The sequence below is a fragment of the Ctenopharyngodon idella genome, chromosome 6 (genome assembly GCF_019924925.1).
Source record: "Ctenopharyngodon idella isolate HZGC_01 chromosome 6, HZGC01, whole genome shotgun sequence".
In the NCBI taxonomy this organism is placed as follows: Eukaryota; Metazoa; Chordata; class Actinopteri; order Cypriniformes; family Xenocyprididae; genus Ctenopharyngodon; species Ctenopharyngodon idella.
In genome coordinates this window covers 24,108,387-24,128,821 of record NC_067225.1, presented here as the reverse complement: position 1 = coordinate 24,128,821, position 20,435 = coordinate 24,108,387, and the positions used below count along the sequence as shown (strand labels likewise).

The window sequence follows — 20,435 nt, the reverse complement described above, 5'->3', positions numbered from 1 at the left end:
TTTGGTATACAGCAATTTGGCAGGGCCAAATTTGTGTTCTATATGGATGAAAGTCCTTAACGAAAGTATTTCCAATTGCTAGTTATTGTCCCTGACAGGCACTGTAACCTTGTCTCTCTATAGTGCTGATGGACACAGAGGGCCTGAGAGGGCATAAGAGGGCCGGGAATTGAGGGGCCAGGGTAAGGTCTCTGTTAGGACTCTCTTGTTCTTTTACAGGAGTTCCTCTCTCTCTCTGCCTCCTTACTCTCCCAAACTGCCCTGTTACCCTAATGACTCTCGAATGGTCTCGTGTGTACAGTACACGGTTGGTGTTTGTTCGTATTGTGTGTATTTTGTGTGTACAAAGTACAGTGAATGTGCTTCTAAGTTTGTGCACATCTCTTCTCTAAATGTGTCCCTTCACCTCTGTTTTTTGTAATTCTCAACCACAAGTTTCCTTCCAGGTTTGCTGTAAGCTGCTTTTCAAGCTTCGTCTGCCTGCGATACCAAAAATGAATCGCACAATAAGATCAAAAGTGCAAACATTTGGGTCGCCCAACATACAGTACCTATGACTGGTTAACCCCATGTTTAACCTGAATCTCTCTCCTTCTTTCTCTCTCTGTTGTTGAATACACATATATGCATACATACATGAGCAAACCCTTCTATATGTATGTATATATCTGTTTACTGCCTCTCCAGCTCAGTGTCAACGTAGGGTCCTCTCTCTTTCTCCCTGACGTCCTCCTTGACTCTAACACTTTGGCCCATCTCTTTCTCTCTTCCTCCCTTCCTCTTTCTCTCTTTGTATAGGTGTCTATAGTCAGCCTTATAGCTAATGCGCTGGGCTACTCAGACTTGGGCCCCATAAAGTCCCTGAGGACTTTGAGGGCTCTCAGGCCCCTGAGAGCTTTGTCCCGGTTTGAGGGCATGAGGGTAAGATCCAGGGCTGCCTTATGCATGCCAGTCACTCTGTGAGAACACGACTGCATGCCGAAAACCACCATTGTGCAGAAAGCAAAGCCACAGCTACAGAGGAATAAGCAAACCTATCAGGATTCTGGAAATCCAAATGACATTGTTTTGGCTAAACCTATCCTTCAAGTGCATGTATTTGAAAACTCTCCGCATGGAAAACCTTTTCAACATTGCGTCATGATGCAGCTGAAATATGAAGATTTAGCTTCCTTTTATTGATTTGTTAGATGTCAGGAAGAATAACAAAATTCCTTTTCCATTCAACTGACATCGCAAATAATCTTATAGCAACTTTTGGGGAAACTTATGGTTTTTAGAATAAAGATGAGAGAGGATATTATATGAAGCTGCCTCATCACAACCATTGATTTATTTTGTTCTGTTTTTTAATTGGGTTAAGATCGCTATCATTCATGCAACGACATTAGTCGAAGGCCTTTTTGTGATGTTCCAAACATCCAAATGCCTTAATGGTTCATTGTTTCTCTCAGAGTACCTCTGTCATTTGCTCAAGTCGTCCTCCAGCCTGAACCCCAGTTCCCATGCTCTTGTCTTCACCATGCTCTTTTATGCAACCCAATACTTATCCACCAATTCCTGCATCCTTACTCCAGTCATTAGCAAATACTGTGGGGAAAAAAGACACAGCTTGCTTTTTTCTTAAGGTGTGTCATTTATAATGTATTCTGATTAAGCAAAGACCTTTGCCTTTAGGTTCAGATGACCATATTTTAGGGTTAAATATCAAGAACATGAGCCAAATAATTTGATTTAACAGTGAGACAGCATGGTTAATAATCTTATCGCATTTTTATACATCAGTTTTTATCACTTTGTGTAACAAACCTGGGGCCATATTCACAAAACATCTTAAGGCTAAAAGTAGCTTCTAACTTGCTAATTTAGTAGAAACTCTTAAAAATAATGGACGTATCATTTCTAAATTTAGGACTCCTAAATTTTTGCTCAAATAGTATTTCACAAAGAATTTTAGCACTAAAACTAGCTCCTAAATCTGTGAAAAGTTAGGAGTATTCAAGAGGACTCCTAAGTCACTACAACCAAATCACAAACCATCCTAAAATGCAGGAAGTCTGGCTCAGCAGTCCACCCAAAGACACTGTACACCTTTGGGGCAATAGGCAAGAGAGCCTCGAGTGCAGAGCATTTTCTTAATAAATGCTATAAATATTGTGATTTATAGATTTTAATCTGCGATGACAACATAAAGGTTCACTTATGTACAGGCTAAATGTGTTGAATGATGGAGAATAAAGCATTGCAGTCAAGTTGAATATAATATCCTATCGTTGGCGCCAGGGCTTGACATTAACTTTTTCGTTCAACAGCCACTGTGGCTAGTGGTTTTCCAAAGTTACTAGCCACTCAGCATTTTCACTGGCCACAATTTTGCTGATTGGGAAATTACATTTTATATGATTAAAGTTGACTTTGGCATGCTAAAATTACTTGATTTTGAGTCATTTAGCTAGATTTAAAAAAGCTATCAATCTTTCAGATGCAGATTGACCACCCTTATCAAAACTACATGGTATATCAGCTGTTATGTGGGCAGTAAGACCATAATATGAGAAATTTTATATTTTTATTTTTTATAAAGTTATTTTTGTTAGGCTATACAAAAAGAACAAAAAATAGCAAATTACCAATACAATAGTAAACTAGTAAACTATATAAAATAGTAAACTCTTTTTTTTTTCAGATACAGTAGGTTTATTTAACATGTATACATTTTTTTAACTGTTTGATTAACATTAATGACAGACAGGCAGGCCTATTTAATTGGGCTGGTGAATGCATGGATGTAATTTACTGACACATATCCAGTTTTTACCCACTTGTTTACGTCCACTTGAGCCATAACCGACTGTATTCACGCAAGATACTCCACACAATGGACATTTTGACATCTGTGTGTGCATGTATTTGACTATTCGGGCGCAAGGAGAACTGATCGGGTGCGCGACAGAGAGCTTCTGTTGTGTGTCATTCAGCGTGATTCCGCTTATCCCGCCTTCACGTTAATCGATAACGAAATTGTGATTGGATTGTAATTTTGTGCTACAACAAGCTTGGCTACCTTTGATTAGGCTGAAATTATATTTAACCCGCCAATGTGGCAAGTGGGAGTGGCTGTCTTACCCGCCACAGCTGAAATCTACCCGCATTTGGCGGGTTGGCGGGTGTTAATGTCAAGCCCTGGTTGGCGCCGATAGCCTTGTGGGCAGCTCAGGTGACCCGAGTTTGAATTCCGGCTCGTGGACCTTTCCTGATCCCGCCCCACCCCTTCTCTTCTCCACTTCGCTTCCTGTCTACTCACTGTCCTATCATAATAAAAAGGCAAAAACACCAAAAATAAATCTTTGAAAATAAATCAGTAAATAAGAAAATAAAGTCTGATTAGTGGCATTTGTTTTCACGAGTTGACACTTACAAATGATCGAATAGAGTAAAAGAGTAAAATAAGCATATTTGGCATGCTGTCTGAGGAAAGGCTCCGAGCTCAGAATTTAGCCCAAACCCAGAGCTACTCCCCCATATTCTGGGAATAGGAACAAGCTGAGAGTGAGGATTCGGGGTGGCGGAGAGATGCAGAAAACTGTCGAGGTAAGGTGAGTCGGCTGTGTATGTATATGCCTCCTCTCGAGCTGATTAGATATTTGAATGTGCTCCTCCCAAACTTTGTTTATAAAACATCATTTGTTGCTTGAATTCTGCAATCTTTCGAGATGCAGACATGTAAGAGGCTGACAATTAGCTGAACAGACACTTGTTTAATTAGAGACACTTAGCCTACATTTTAAAATCTTTATTTGAAATGACAACATTTTTATTTTAAAATCTTTATTTGAATATGGCAACATGATACCTCATTCTACAATATTTCTATGAATAAATCACTGGCAGAGACCCCTCCCCTCTCAGCCAATCACTGTGGGCATAGTTTGTTAGCATGTTGACATCATCCATAGCAACGAGGTCAGCCCCGCCCTTTCATTAACGCTTAAGACTTCTTTCTATTCCTTAGCAAAAGTTGGTCTCAGCAGCTTTGTGAATAGGTTTTAAGATAAAACTCTTAACTAAGAACTACTGCCTTTTAGGAGAACTCTTAGTGGCAAGATAAATGTTTTGTGAATACGGCCCATTTTCATTTATGTCAAATAATTTTGTCAGTCCTTCAAATCAAACTTAGCAAGGACTTTGCAAAGAAAAGCAAGATAATTAGACATGATCAGTGAAATTTCCAAATTGCATCAGCCTTTAAACTAGATTTTTTTTTTTTTTTTTTTGGTCACTCAGGTACTGAATTACTGTTCTTTGTATCCACTCATAATGTTCATAATCTGGTTTCATCTCTTTGGCATTGCATATCATGTAGAATGCATGTTCTTGAAGGTGTAAGCAGAAAGTCATGTTCCCCTTCGTGGTTCTGTCGTAGCTAATCTCTGAGATTGCATAACCATCTCATTGGCATCCTTTTGCAACATTTTGTACACTTTGAAAAAAAAAAAAAAATATATAAATTGCACTAATATATAAAGGCCAGAACTGAACTTTGAGGACCCTGATTTGTGTAAGGATCACTAATTAATAGGTTTGGGAATCGAAAATTGATTCCAATTCTGGAATCGGATACTTAAGGTCAGGAATTGGATACTTGTAATGAAATTAAAATTTCGATTCCGCTTATCGATTCCTTTGTGCACATTTTAATGTGATTTCAAACCATTTTCAAGCGCAAGAAGATGCGTAAGAGAACTCAATTCTGCACTCACGCAGCACGCTGTTTTCTTTGCGCACACATCCAAAGCACATGCACAGAGACCCGCCTCTCATATAGTGTGCGATGCTGAATTGATTTCTCGTACTCGTCTTTTTGCTCTTGAACGTTCAAATACACACAAAATCATGTCAAAATATCCTCGAAAACACAGTTGGTTTTGTCCTAATTGAATGTAGTTGAGAAAGAAATTGCATGTGTAACAGTATATTGGATCCTGCATGAGGTCTTAAAGTGACAGCAGGCTAATAAACCTTCTGCAGTTTGTGTCATTAACGTTAATCAAAGAAAAAGAAAATCACTCACTGATCTTGACTGAATAACTTTAATGAGGATTAATCTATATTTTATTTATAAAAAGAAAACTTTGCAGTGTTATTTTACATTTGATTACAATTTCTGTACCTGAACTTTGTTCAGTTGTATTTATTTGTGCCATTGCTAATTTGTTTATTTGTTCTTATTTTATTACTGTTTACTTGTCTTTAATAATGTTTGAAATTTATATTAGTCCAGTTGTTTTTGCTGTAGTATTTTTACCAAAACCTTAGGAAAATGTTAGTGTTCTTTAGGCTGATGATTTTTCATAGGCTGCTGATTTTTGTTCATGGAAATCACTGCAACAAAACATTTTGCCAAAAGACACAGAATAAACATGTTTGATATAAATGTTTGACTAAATGTTTTTACCTTACTGGAATTGAAACTGGGAATCGATAAGAGTCGGAATCGATAAGCAGAAGCAGAATCGGAATCAATAAAATTCAAACGATACCCAACCCTACTAATTAATAAGTTAGTAAGATCATTGACATGATTAACTAACTATGTAAGTGTATAAGGGGTGTGGGGGTGGAGGGGCATGGCTGCTGGTAGGATTGACACCCTGCATGCACTGTTACTGGCTGACCATTTTGACATCACCCAACCAGATAGTGTGTGTACCATAAATGTCAGCTTTTGTGTGTACCATAAATGAGAGGTGATTGGGAGGGTGGGAGTCTTTCTCTACAACAGTGGTTTTCAATCCTGGTCCTGGGCTCTGCACATTTTGTATGTCTCTTATCTGACCCATCTGACACAGGACCAGGACTGAAAACCACTACTCTACAATGTCTACCTTTACATTTCAAACACAAATGGGATGGGTAGTTTTCTCTTAATATCTGCGTTCTTAATGACACTAAGCAATGTACTGGTATGGCAAGAGAAAAAAAAAATGTGTTTGGCTGTTATGTATATATGAGCAATAATAAATAAGAAGTGGCAATGGTCTACAAATTTAATTCTCTGGATACCGGCCTTGTTTTGCTTCTGCTTGTTTCTTACTACTTGATACACCGTTGTCAAGCATGAAATTGCTACCCATTCATAATTTTGAAAACTCAGTCTACTCATATATTGTAGAATTCTGGATTGTTTAAATTTTATAGCATTTTATAATAATACTTTTGTCCAATCATCTGAATGGGTAGCAATATTGACAAGTTAGTCTTGATAAGCAAATAGAAGCAAAGCATGTGATATCCAGCATGCAACTCGCAGACTGAGAGAAATCAGTGCTGCTATCTTGCAAAAAAATAAATACAAATAAAAAAATAACTGCTAAATTTTCACTTAAATAAAACAAAACATTTAATCAAACACTAACAGAAATAGTTTTATTGCATTTTGTCTGTATAAGCATTGCCACTTTAATGATCACTTTGTAGTTATTTTTTAACCTCTATAATTTTTAACCTTTAAAAAAAGCACATTCATTTATATTTGGGGGATCAAGCCATACCATTTTACATCATCTTAGTGCTGTCATCTTTAGAATCTATGTTAATTTACAATATGTTAGTGTATTTATCTCCATGCTCTTGCACAAAAAATTAATTTGACTTTTGAGTAATTCATTATTAAGAGGTCAAAAACGGAGTAAATCTTAAGTATAATCACCTCTACCTCCTTAACTTTTTTTGCCAACTTATATTTGTGATACTAATATTTGCATGTATATACATGCATTGATAATATTGATCAACAAATGCCTATATGTATTACTATTTATTTGTTGTTATTAAACATTTGACAACAAAAACTAGATATTGTTCTAAAAGAGATTTTAGTTTAGCTTTTTGATTATGACAAATTGTGTAGAGGCCTTCTGAGATGGATTGCTTCTTGGATTGCTTTAAAAAGAGCTTGGAGATATGCACATTTTATGTTTAACATCTGAACATCAGAATAGCTCAGATTTGCTCTAACACCCTCTTTCTTTATCTCTCCTTTTCTTTTTTTAATTTCTCCCTCTCAAACACTGAAATCCATCCCCCTTCATTGCCCACTTCCCCCAATCTATTTTTTCCCTCTGTAGGTTGTTGTGAATGCTTTAGTGGGTGCCATTCCCTCCATTATGAATGTGCTGTTGGTGTGTTTGATCTTCTGGCTGATCTTCAGTATTATGGGTGTCAACCTGTTTGCTGGGAAGTACTATTACTGCTTCAACGAGACTTCAGAGGAGTATTTTAAATCTGACGTTGTCAACAACAAGACAGAATGCTTTGCTCTCATCAATGCGAACTACACAGAAGTTCGCTGGAAGAACGTGAAGATCAACTTCGATAATGTAGGCGCAGGTTACCTGGCACTCTTGCAAGTGGTAAGTCACACTCACATCTTTTGTGTGTCAGTTGTTTGAATACCATGATCCCAGTACTTACCCAGTAAACTTAAGTCTCTTAATCTGCTCAAATACAGGGGTTGGACAATGAAACTGAAACACTGGCCAATATAGTGTTGGAGGTTTCTTGCCTGGTGGCCAATCTTCACTGGTTTTACATTACATCAGTTAGAGCAGAGTGTGAAGGTTGAATTAGCAGAGCAATAGCACAGCTGTACATAAAATATTGCATAATGGGACATAATTGTGCATAAATGCATAATGCATAAATGGTGTATCAAGAGCTATGGTATTGAGGGTAATGTCACACGTAAGACAAACCACATCCAACAGGAGTAACTGTCGACACAAGAGGAAGCTGTCTGAAAGGGATGTCCAGGTACTAACTTGGATTGTATCCAAAAAACATAAAACCACAGCTGCCCAACTCACTGCAGAAATAAATGCGCATCTTGACTCTCCTGTTTCCACCAAAACTGTTCGTCAGGAGCTTCACAGGGCTGCTATAGACAAACCTTTGGTTAGTTGTGCCAATGCTAAATGTCCATTTCACTGATGCCAACGGTGCAGTTCTTGGGCTGTGTACAATGTAAAACGTATTGTTCTCTGATGAGTCCACCTTCACTGTCTTTCCCACATTTGTGGGAGTTACGGTGTGGAGAAGCTTAACACCTGGAGTTTTGCTGCCCACAGTGAAGCACAGGGGTGGATCAGTGATGGTTTGGGCTGCTATATCATGGCATTCCCTACTGTGTTTGATGGGCGCGTCACTGCCAAGGACCACTGAACCATTCTGGAGGACCATGTGCACCTAATGGTTCAAACATTGTACCCTAAAGGCGGTGCCGTGTGTCAGCATGATAATCCACCAATACACACAGCAAGACTTCTGACAGAATGGTTTGATGAACATGAAAGTGAAGTTGAACATCTCCCATGACCTGCACAGTCACCAATCTAAAGAGCCACTTTGGGGTATTTTGGAGGAGCAAGTCAGAAAACATTTTTCTCCATCAGCATTACATAGTGACCTGGCCACAGTTCTGGAAGATGAAATAGCTCAAAATCCCTCTGGCGACTGTGAAGGACTTGTTTCTGTCATTCCCAAAACTAATTAATGCTGTATTGGCCACAAAAGGAGGCCTCACGCTATACTAATAAATGATTGTGGTCTAAAACCTAGTGTTTCCGTTTCATTGTCCAGCCCTTGTACATTAACTCTTAAGAGGGTAAACCCAAGTAACCATATAAACACATAGTACCCAAGCATAAAACAAGCATATAGAACATTAATTCCTGTTGCTGTGCATGGCTTTTAGTTTTTTTTTCTCCGTATGACCTAGGCCACATTCAAAGGCTGGATGGACATCATGTATGCTGCTGTGGATTCTAGAAAGGTGCAGTATATACAGTTACACACTATATCGGCTCTAATCGTCTTTATAGTTTGACACTACTGGCTTTGTTCAAGTAAGACACTTTTTGCTTATTGTTGCTTGCAGGTTGAGGACCAGCCCATCTATGAGGACAACATCTACATGTATATTTATTTTGTCATCTTCATAATCTTCGGCTCCTTCTTCACTCTAAATCTATTCATTGGTGTCATCATTGACAACTTCAATCAACAGAAGAAAAAGATAAGTGTCCAGTCTCTTTTTCACCTCTACAAAGAGTTCGCCTTGTTTCTTCTCTATTCTTTGCACTTTCGTTCTTTCTCTCTGTATTCCATGTTATCTCCTCTTCTGTCAGTGCTTTCAGTTAAGTGCTTAATGGCGAAAACTCCTGAATAACAGCCTTAGTGTGTAATGCTGTGGGTCTGCTGTGGGTCCCCAATTGAGCAAGTATGGTTGAGCAAGATTGTCAGGTTGTAACCAGTCTTCTTTTGTCCCTATACTTTGGAGGTCAGGATATCTTCATGACAGAAGAACAGAAAAAATACTACAATGCTATGAAGAAACTGGGATCAAAGAAGCCACAGAAACCTATCCCTAGACCTCTGGTAAGCATTAAGATCTGGGATATGCCTATATGGGCATCATTAGCCCCTTTCGCACAGCACGTTGATCCCAGAAAAGTGCCTTCTGTGTGAACACAAACATGTCCCGGGATCAGTCACGGGATGGGGACCTAGTAACATTGCCTGGATCAGTCACAGAATGTGCCCTGTGTGAACAAAAGGCAGGAGCAATGCCGTAAGGGGTGTGTCGCAGTGATGACGCTGAAGCTGAGATCATTCGCCAGCTTACTGAAACAGTACGCGATGCTCTAGTTTATGATCAAATCAGAAAAAAAATGCACAAGCGTGGTTACTCAAAAGAGAAATCGCAGATCATAAGCAAACCTAAGACGCTGTAGAGAAATTACATGTCACATCCTGATGTCACGTGTCTTTACGGGATCTTTATGGGATGTGTGAACGTACGCACAGATTCCAGAAAATCACTGGCAGTGTGAAAGAACCAAAATCAAACAATCCTGGGACAAATCCCAGGACATATTTTCCGGAATCTCTGTGTCTATGTCAGTGCTACTTAAAAATACAAGTTCATTGGCTGCTCCCGTATGTGAACTGTCCAGTGACAGACTAAATAAAGCATTTGGCAAAAGGATAAAGAAAAGCAATTTGTAAATGTTTTTGAAAACATTGCATTTAAAAATGTACTAAACTAAAATTAATGTTACATTTAACTTTTTTTAAAATATGAATTAAACCGTCTATATCAATTATTTTTTATTAATTTATTGTTACATTTAACTACATTTTTTAAACATTAACAGTTTTAATTGTTTTTTTATTTGTCACTTTCAAATATTTTACATTTTACATACTGATAACTAACTTTTTCATTTTAATTTTAAGTAACATTCCTAGTCCCACATACTAATCTCCATCTCTTCTGTATTTCTTCTTCTTTTTCTTTTCTTACAGAACAAAATCCAGGGGATGGTATTTGACTTTGTCACTCAGCAGGCCTTTGACATTTCCATCATGATGCTCATCTGTCTTAACATGGTAACCATGATGGTGGAAACAGATGATCAGTCAGATGAGACAGAGAACATCTTGTACTGGATAAACTTCATATTTATTGTGTCCTTCACTAGCGAGTTTGTCCTGAAACTCTTTGCTCTGCGACACTACTATTTCACCAATGGTTGGAACATCTTTGACTGCGTTGTCGTCATTCTGTCCATTGTGGGTGAGTGCTGTGTCCAAATGTTATTTTTATATATTTTTTTATGAGCTATGGACAATTTGTAATTTGTTTTTGCTATGTTTTTCAGGTATGTTCCTGGCTGACCTCATTGAAAAGTACTTTGTATCACCAACTTTGTTCAGGGTCATCCGTCTGGCTCGAATTGGCCGCATCCTCCGACTAATCAAAGGAGCTAAGGGCATCCGGACATTACTGTTTGCTTTGATGATGTCACTTCCCGCACTGTTCAACATCGGCCTGTTGCTTTTCCTTGTCATGTTCATCTTCTCCATCTTTGGCATGTCTAACTTTGCCTATGTGAAACGAGAAGTAGGAATTGATGACATGTATAACTTTGAAACCTTTGGCAACAGCATGATCTGTCTATTCATGATCACCACATCAGCAGGGTGGGATGGCCTCTTGGCTCCTATCTTGAACTATCCGCCTGATTGCAACCCAGAGAAGGAGAACCCAGGAACCACTGTAAAGGGCGACTGTGGCAATCCCTCAGTGGGAATCTTCTTCTTTGTAATGTACATTATTGTGTCCTTCCTGATTGTGGTGAACATGTACATCGCTATCATCTTGGAGAACTTCAGTGTTGCCACTGAGGAGAGTGCTGATCCACTGTGCGAAGACGACTTTGAGTCCTTCTATGAAATCTGGGAGAAATTCGACCCCGACGCTTCGCAGTTCATCACCTTCGCCAAGCTGCCAGACTTTGCGGATACATTAGAACATCCTCTCCGTGTGCCAAAGCCAAACATCATCGAGCTGATCGCCATGGACATGCCCATGGTGAGTGGCGACCGCATTCACTGCTTGGACATTCTGTTTGCCTTTACGAAGCGCGTGCTAGGCGACAGCGGCGACCTGGACATGATGCGACAGCAAATGGAGGAACGCTTCGTGGCGGCGAATCCCTCCAAGGTGTCGTACGAGCCCATCACCACCACGCTGCGGCGTAAGCAGGAGGAGGTGTCGGCTGTTGTGATCCAGAGGGCATACCGTTCCCACCTGGCGCGCAGAGGCTTCATCTGCAAACGCAGATCTGCCAACAACAAACTGGAGAACGGAGGGGCCAATCAGGAGAAGAAAGAGGGCACACCTTCCACTGCATCCCTGCCATCCTATGACAGTGTAACCAAGCCCGAGAAGGAGAAGCAGGACGACAACAATGAAGGCAAGGGCCGCAAGGAGAAAGGCCGAAACCAAAAAGACGTCAGGGAATCCAAGTGTTAAAACTTCTGCGATAAAACTCATGGACAGTGATAATGATCATGACGATATTATAACAAAAACTGTCATTTCAAGCGAATGGAAACCCTGATTAAACTATACAGATGTACAGATTAATTTCATTTAAGGGGAAAAAACAAAGCCGAAGTAACACGACAAAAAATTGTTTACAAACGTCACTGGTGTATCGAGGCGAAGAAAAGTGTTGGGGTTCCTCAAAGCTTGAAAACTCTTACAAGTTAAACCAAACATAATCAGCTTCCTGTGTGACACTGTTGCATCAAGACTTGATTTAAACAGAATCAAATACGAACTCAAAAAGACAGATACTTGATCAAGTGTATTTTAGAGGGCTATATCGCGCTTCAGTATGGAACTCTTCACCGAGCAGGAATGTGATAATCCAAGGGAAAACTAGGATCGAATCCCATGCTTCTGAACTGCGTCGGCGAACTTTCCATGCAGAAAACAAACACTCATTCACGAAAGAATCGGCTTCCCGCAGTGGATTGTGAAGGAGTCTGCACCGTTTCATTTCATATGTGTAAGAACTCAACGTTACTGTGAGAGTGAGCAGGATAGACATGAGTGTGAAACAAAACTAAGAGTCTGGCTGATTCCAACGGTCTCTTTGCGTTTGTTAGCGTCGAATATATTTTACATGGTCTTTACATTATTTGAGCGGCAAAAAAGGAGAAATGGGAGGGAAAAAAATGAATTAACATTTAATATTTTGCCCATGTCACCCTCAGTAACTGTGTCATGATAACTTTGTTATACTTGCATCAAAAGGCTTTTTCTACATGGGCTTTCACACCGATAGGACCGGGGGCAATAACCAGGGGCCCCCAATACACATCTCCAAATGAATAATAAATTATTGTGCTTGTTCAATGCATAGAAATGACTTGCATGATGGCATGTTTTGATCAGAAATTTTGCATGAGTAATCATAGTCCACAAAACACTAATACAGACCACCACAGTGGCTTGACGATGTTTTAGGCTGTCCACTGGCTAAATTTATGACCAGAAATCAAATTTGATTTGATACTGAGAAAACCGAATTGGGCCTTCTCCTCTACTTAACTTTATGAAATAGATTCTCAAACATTTGGGATTGGCTTTAGATGGTGCAAAATGCCTGTGACTAATCAGTGGATTACGTACATTGAAACAAATACTAGCATTGTGGCACATTATTGGAGAGGAAGGATACAAGGGACATCCCATTTTTTTTGCTGCTCAGGAGATAATGAATGGGAAAACTAAATGTTGGAATGTGTGTGTATGGAGACGAGAGGAAAATGATACAAAAAATAACACTGTAATTCCTAATGCTTCTTATTTTATTTGTATGCAGCAATATTGCTTACCTCACCTACGGCACTGCCCGCGCTGCGGGTCATATGGTAGGTGGGTCCAGGGAGGGGCAAGAGGGTAGGGTGGGGGTCAAAGTTTGGGCATTATTAGGGGTGTAGCAAGTTGGTTGGCATTTTTAATCCTCATCAGGGGTTAGATGAGATGAGCTATAACCGTTTTGAGAAAGTGGCAGTTTTTTACTTTAGAAAAATAGAATTATGATACTTTTTCATTTGATTTTTACATGCTGTTTCTTTAAAGAGTTTTGCAGTGTGTCTAAGTCTAGTCTCGTCCCGGTTTGTCCCGTCGAGGGTCAGCCGGACGTTTTTATCCGTGTATAAAGCCATCACATCTTCAGCAATGGTTTGATTGTAGCCAGGACTTGAGAGAAGACAGCGGGATGGTTAGGCAGTCACAGCTGTTTAAGGAGAAGCCAAAGATGTTTGTCTGATTATGTGTGCGATTTTGTGTCTGGAAGTTTCTGGAATGTCTCAGGAGTGGAGCGATCTTCTCTTGCTTAACGCTTTCAGACAGACTGATGCTTGTTGACTTTCCCCATTATTCTCAGGATACAACACAGATGTATCATGCAACTCTGATGTGATCAATAAGGGCCTTCAAGTAGGTCCAGAGAATGTTTGTATTATGGGGTGGAGCTAAAGCAGGAGCGCTCCCACCACATTGAACTCTCATGTAGAGAGAAGAGCAGGGCTATCTGAAACAGAGCCGAGCTTCAGAGAATTCAGGCCGTAATAAAAGTGTTGCTGTGGCAGTGATGATGAGATGAGATCCAGACTGAGAATACTGATAGTTCTCACCACTGCTCTACAGAGGGACTTGGTTTTAAATGTGCAGTTATTCGACCCCTGGTCAGCCTTGTTTTTTCATCAGTAGACCACCATACTAATGCCAAATAACCATTCAGCACTGGTCCCACAGCAGCTTACTGTGAGCCGGGCAACTCCACACATCAGAGCAACTACATTTTCAGTTTCTTTTAGTGATGTCAGCAGTTTTCCCTTACCTTTCATCTGGTGTCGATGGTCCAGTTGCTGCATGCGAGGGTGTTGACCTGAACTAAAACAAACAAACAAACAAAAAAAAAAACGCTCAGCAAAGCTCAACCATTCTCATTTATGCAGCCATGCAGGCTCAACTGTATGAACAACAACAACAACAACAAAAACAGCAAATAACAGTTCATACATTCATTTAAAAACAAAAATGAATGAAAAATCAATTTTAAAAAAATATATTGTACAGTATAGGCTATGTTGTAAGCAGCACAAAATGCTGAAAAGTTAAGAATGAACTTTTTAAGAGACTATAAATAATGTAATATATAATTTTATTTTAACAGCATGCATAGTTTTTTGTAAATACAGAAATACTTTAAAAAAAACTACTGCTATTAATCTAATACTGAAAAATAATTATAACCTTAATAGAATGGCTTCACTCATTGCCCTGGTCTCACTAGGTAGACTGTGACATATTTGTTAGGTGTAGATTTTTTGACACACTTTTCACATTAAAGAGGGAAATCCAATATATGTTCGATGCAAAAAGTATATATAAATCTATACATAAATCAAGGCATATATAGAGCTATACAACATATGTATTTATGTATACATGTATATGTACATATGTGTATATATATGCACACATATGCATATGTATGTATATATGACATGAGAGCACTGTCCTCCTCTGTGTTGACCTCTGCTTGGAGTTGAGGGGAAGCACTACTGGCTGTCATTTTCTCACGTTCTTCTTTCTTTCGTGCAATACGTTCGGTGAACGACCAAAACTCTGACCTGGCCCACACAGTGTGCACTTGTGTGCGTGTTCGAGACGTTTGGGTTTGAGCGAGTGATGTCTGTGTGCGTGCGCGGGTCTAGCTTTTGATGCACGATGATGTACTGGCTGCTCGCTATGGCTTATGTCGCCCGTTTTTGGGAGGGGAATGCACTACCAGCAATTCATTTACACCCTGTGTGAATACATCCTACCATCTCCAACTCACATACTACGTACATATGCACTAGACGCCACATGTTCTTCCCCCATAAACCCCCGTTTTCATCTCTTGGCTTAATTGGCAAATGCCATGATCTTTCAGTCCGAGTCTGAGAGAGCGAGTATGTGTGCGCGCCTGTGTGCGTGTGGGGTGGGGGGGAGGGGACGAAGTGTGTGAGACGATTTGGTCACTTTAAATGTGTGATGCAGTTTGACTTAAGCTTAGCTTGTTCTTCATCTCTTAGATACACAGCAATGCAATTTGCAGTCTTAGGTTTGGTTAGGCTTTATATTATGCTTTTCTTGTCTTTGTATGTTTGTTTAAGGTGCCTTTTGCTGCCAATTTTGTTTGTCAAAAATGTAGATGATGTTGCATAAAATTCTCCTAAACAAGTGGAGCTTGTTTCAAATGAGCACTGGGAGAAAGAACTGAAATAAAGAATGTCTGTGACATCTATTAAAAAGAAAAAAAGAAAAAGAAAATAAACAAAAAAAATCACAAAATATTCCAAAAAAATTACAAAAAGAGAAAAAAAATAAAATAAAAAAAGAAAACTTAACTGGCATCAGCCTGACTTCATCATCAGAGATTGTCATATAGCATGGGGCGGGAAATGGAGTGCGTCGGTCACTCGATGAATCTCTTAAAGGTTGAGTCTGTTGAAAGAGAAACAGTTTGCCTTCTGTGCTCAGCTTATGTTAATTTTCAGCCACTTCTTTTTATTTTTCTATAAATACTGATTTCTGTCTATTATTTTGTAGCATGACTGAGATGCTATTTCCTTCATTTGCTGAAAATAATTCAAATGGTTTTTGGTTCATAAAGTTGTTCTTATCTCTTGCCACTGATGTTGGAGAGGAGAGGGTGTGTTGCACAACCACTTGACTTAGTGAGAATCAGTGAAAGATTGTCTTCATTTGAGCACGAAACCTTTTCCAAACAATAAAGCAGCCTTCCAGTTATGCTCGAGTGCTTGTGTTTTTTTTTTTTCTTTCCACACTGTACATTCATAAACATCAAGTTAACGTTCTTATTTGCATATCCGCGATATCATTAACATTAGCAGTTTGAACACAGACTGTTTAATTACCAGGTCCTCGCATCAGTTGGACTTTTGCATGTCCTCTTTGGACATTTTGACTATAACGTTAAGAAAAAGACAGTCTCTTCTTGAATCCAGTTAAAGGGTTAGTTCACACAAAAATGAAAATTCTGTCAGTAATTACTTACCCTCACCCTCAAGACTTTTTGATAAAATCTGAGAGCTTTCTGACCTCTGATAGGCTGCAACGTTATTACCACTTTCAAGGCCTATAAAGGTAGCAAAGACATAGTTAAAATAGTCCATGTGACTACTAAATTCAAGAATTTCTTCTCTTCCCTGTCATTCTCCTACACTGTTTACATTTTAGACACAATGCAACGCTTCCGGGTTCTACATCAGAATGCCGGCTCATAAATGACCAGCTCCTATTGCTGTGACAGTCTGTGTTGACGGTGTTACGTAACTTGCCAACCGCGGCACCGCCCCCCACCCTCCTATTTCATTTTAATAGTAATAAAATAATTTAGTTTAGTTAGAAAACAGACACTACAATTAAAAACTGAACGCATCTGCGTGAGCCAAGCGAGAGTCGCAGCACAGATCAGCAGCAGGAGTCAGATTTCATTTATCACAAGAGTGAGGAGCTGACTGACAAGATGATGGCGGAAGATTTTTTCATTAAGAATAATAATGAACCCACCAACCCACTAATTTGAAAGCGAAAGTAAAATGCGCACAACGCACGGACATTCATAACAGTGCGTGTCTACCGGTGCGGAGCGTTTTCAGGTCATTATTGCTATGATTAATTGAGTTCATTAAGTTAATTGAAAACGCTCGCTCTGCTCCGCACTCTTATGTGTGTGTGTCGTGCGCATTTTACTTTCATTTTCAAATTAGTGATTTAAAAGCAAGGTGCAAAAGAGGGAACCGGTGATACCGGTATTACTGGTGTTGTCACGACGATTTACCGATGGGAAAACTTCCTCACCGTCTCAACCCTGTGGTGCTCACGTTTACAGTGTCGGCTAATACTGAGCCGGTGTTCTGATGCAGAACCCGGAAGCTATTTTAGGGATGTCTTTACTACCTTTCTGGGCCTTGAAAGTGGTAATAACGTTGCAGTCTATCAGAGGCCAGAAAGCTCACAGATTTTTTATCAAAAATATCTTAATTTGTGTTCCGAAGATGAACGAAGGACTTGCGGGTTTCGACGGTGAGTAATTAATTAAAGTACCCCCTGGAGCACACATACATCCTCTGTTCGGGAATCACTGTTCTATGGTGTTGCTGGATCCACGCAACATTGACTTTGTATAGGACTGCTGACAAACACTTCCTGAGGTTTCTGTTTCCTGTGTCATTGAAGGGGTTGTGTTATGTTCCATTGCTGTGTTCTTATCATGATGAATTGAACTCTGTGTTGGCTGTTGAAGAGCATTCCTCCACTACACCCCTGAGCCAAACAAAGAATCACTAAAAACAAGTCCAAATGTCCTTACATCTGACTGGTAGTTAAAAAAAGTTAGACAGAGCTTAACTAACAGAACAGGCAGTGCAATTTTGTGGTACTTTGAGGTAAAATGTCTTGAATTAGACTGAATTATTATACTGTATACCAAACCACTACAGGGATTAGTCTAGTTTTTACTCACTTTATCAAGTTTCTGGTGCACTTTACCCAGCGCCACACCCAATTACTGGTAAATTTGTTAAAATGGTAAATATTTAAACTTTATGTGACTGAAAATCAGCAGATCAGCATTTGTAATCAAAGGTTATTGTTTGAACCTGACAGGGCCAAAATGTTGGGAAACATTTGATGATGGGAACACTTTAAATGTTTATCTCCTTTTGTGTTCCACAGAAGAAAGAAAAGCGGTGACATGACGGTGAGTAAATGGTTACAGAATTTTAATTTCTGTGTGAACTTCTCTCTTTAAATGTGTTAGGAGAGCAGCTGCAGAGGGAATATCATCCTCAGGAGACAAATAATACAATAACATGTACAAAACTTCTGCAGTTACTAAATAACATGTCACTCTATATGTTATAGCTAGATCTTCACCTTAACCTATGTCCCATTTATCAGTGATTATCTGGAAGATGCATACATGCTAGATTATTTTTCATTATGTTGTATAAAAGAGAGTGAAGTGCTGGGAAAGATTTAATCACAGAGATGTTTTTAATGTTTTGTTGGTTATCAATAAGGATGGATCTAAATCAGAATTTGAAATATATATATGGACCACATCAATGTGTAGACCAAGAACCATTCTCAAAACTAGTCTTAGGCTGCACAAAAATATTGATCTGTAAGATGAAAGACCCAATTCATCAGTCTAAGATTAAACGGCTCACACTAAAGCGAGAGCAGTATTGAAACTTCTGAAAAACAAAGCGCTGAGGGCTGTGTGTGCTGGGAGGTGGGGGGTGGATGGAGAGAATAGAGCATCTGTCACACTCTGCTGCACAGTGACTGCAGGGAGCTGTTTTGGGTGGGGGGTCGCCATAAGGAGAAGTGGAGAGTCAAAAGTCAGCATCTGTGTTTAGTGTTTAGTTTGAGAGTGTTGAGGACATCCAAAATGAGAAGAATGTGTGGGGGGAAAATGATAATAGAAGGAATATTCTATGATTTTCTGAATTGTTTGTGAGAGTGTTTAAACGGTTGGCCACTAGAGGGCAACACACAAATAATACACGGTATGAAAATGTCAATAAGTCTAAAATTGTACTACAATACAATTAAATAAAAAAAATATATAGAATCAAGTTTGAGTGTGCTTTCTACCTGCGGGGAGAGTGATTTAGAAAAGATTTTTCACTTTATCACTGAATTACCTCTGTACACTGTTTTCATAAAAGGACAATAAAAAAATATTGATTAAAAAGGAAATATAGAAATCAGAAAGAAAGACAAAAATCACCTTGACCTTTTCCTTAAAAGATCATGCGATTGAAGGGCTTACATAGAAACACATCTGCACAGCCATAAGGTTGTGATTTTCTGTTGGGAGTTGAAGACCATGATATGTGAATGTCATCCTGCACACGGTACAAGGTGACCTAACGGCACCAGCTGTGCATCTGGCTCTTATGGAACTACAGTGCTCAAGCATTCTCAAGCATAAATACTGTTTACTGTAAAGCTTGTAAAAGCCTTTAACACTAGCAGATTGTGGAATAATTAAATCACTGTATATTTGAGAAGGACTGCATATATTACTGATTTTTATATCAATATCAGATACATTTATTTTGAAAAAAAATAATACTTTTATTCAGCGAAGAGGCATTAAATTCCTCAAAAGTGCAGTAATGACTTTTAAATTGTTATTTAAAATAAATTATGTTCTTTTGAACTTTCTATTCATCAAAGAATCCTGGAAAAAAAATAAAAAAAAAATAAATAAATAAATATATATATATATATATATATATATATATATATATATATTCCAAAATGTATTCAGACACCTTGAACATTTCATTCATTATTACAGTTTATTCACTATAGTTTAAAAAAACGGTAATAAAATATGACAAGATCTCAGAGATAAACTGTGTCAGAAAAAAATAATCTTATTTATGTCAGATAACACTTAAGCAAAACATGGTCTGAATAATTTTTTTTTTATCAATTTCACTGGTAGTCCACTGTATGAAGAATTTTTGGGTATAATATGTCACAGTTTACTTTATTTTGCTATCCTCACTTACATAAATGAACTATAGTGTCCTGCACCCAGTAGTAAAAATATATATATAAAAAATGTCTGAATAATTTTTGGTTTGACTGTATATATATATATATATATATATATATATATGAAGCAGCCCAACCGTTATATTAGAATGATTTCTGAAGGGTCATGTGACACTAAAGTCTGGCGTAATAATGCTGAAAATTCAGCTTGGCCATCATAGTAATAAAGTATATTTTCAAATATATTGAAATTATTTTAAATTGCCTTGTTAGACATCTTTTAATAACATTTAAAAAAATTTACCAACCTCAGACTTTTGAATGGTAGTGTTTTTTTTTTTCACAACTTTACAGTCCTATATAGGATCTCAGTTTTTATGGAAAATGCACAAAAAAGTCAAGAAAGCAAATGCTGTATCGG

The 20,435-nt window shown here is 38.5% G+C and overlaps 1 protein-coding gene across 6 annotated transcripts in view; it reads left to right on the top strand.

Moving 5' to 3' along the window:
- Positions 1 to 16,222, top strand: part of scn8ab (sodium channel, voltage gated, type VIII, alpha subunit b) — a 60,676-nt gene extending 44,454 nt beyond the window's left edge. For all 6 annotated transcript variants that reach the window (XM_051897391.1, XM_051897393.1, XM_051897389.1 and 3 more), the window contains 7 exons: positions 799 to 921; positions 7,128 to 7,412; positions 8,777 to 8,830; positions 8,936 to 9,073; positions 9,331 to 9,435; positions 10,366 to 10,636; positions 10,722 to 16,222. In XM_051897391.1, the coding sequence (XP_051753351.1) occupies positions 799 to 921; positions 7,128 to 7,412; positions 8,777 to 8,830; positions 8,936 to 9,073; positions 9,331 to 9,435; positions 10,366 to 10,636; positions 10,722 to 11,878 (2,133 nt within the window). In that variant the 3' untranslated portion in view covers positions 11,879 to 16,222. The remainder of the gene's footprint in view (positions 1 to 798; positions 922 to 7,127; positions 7,413 to 8,776; positions 8,831 to 8,935; positions 9,074 to 9,330; positions 9,436 to 10,365; positions 10,637 to 10,721) is intronic.
- Positions 16,223 to 20,435: the final 4,213 nt, after the last annotated feature.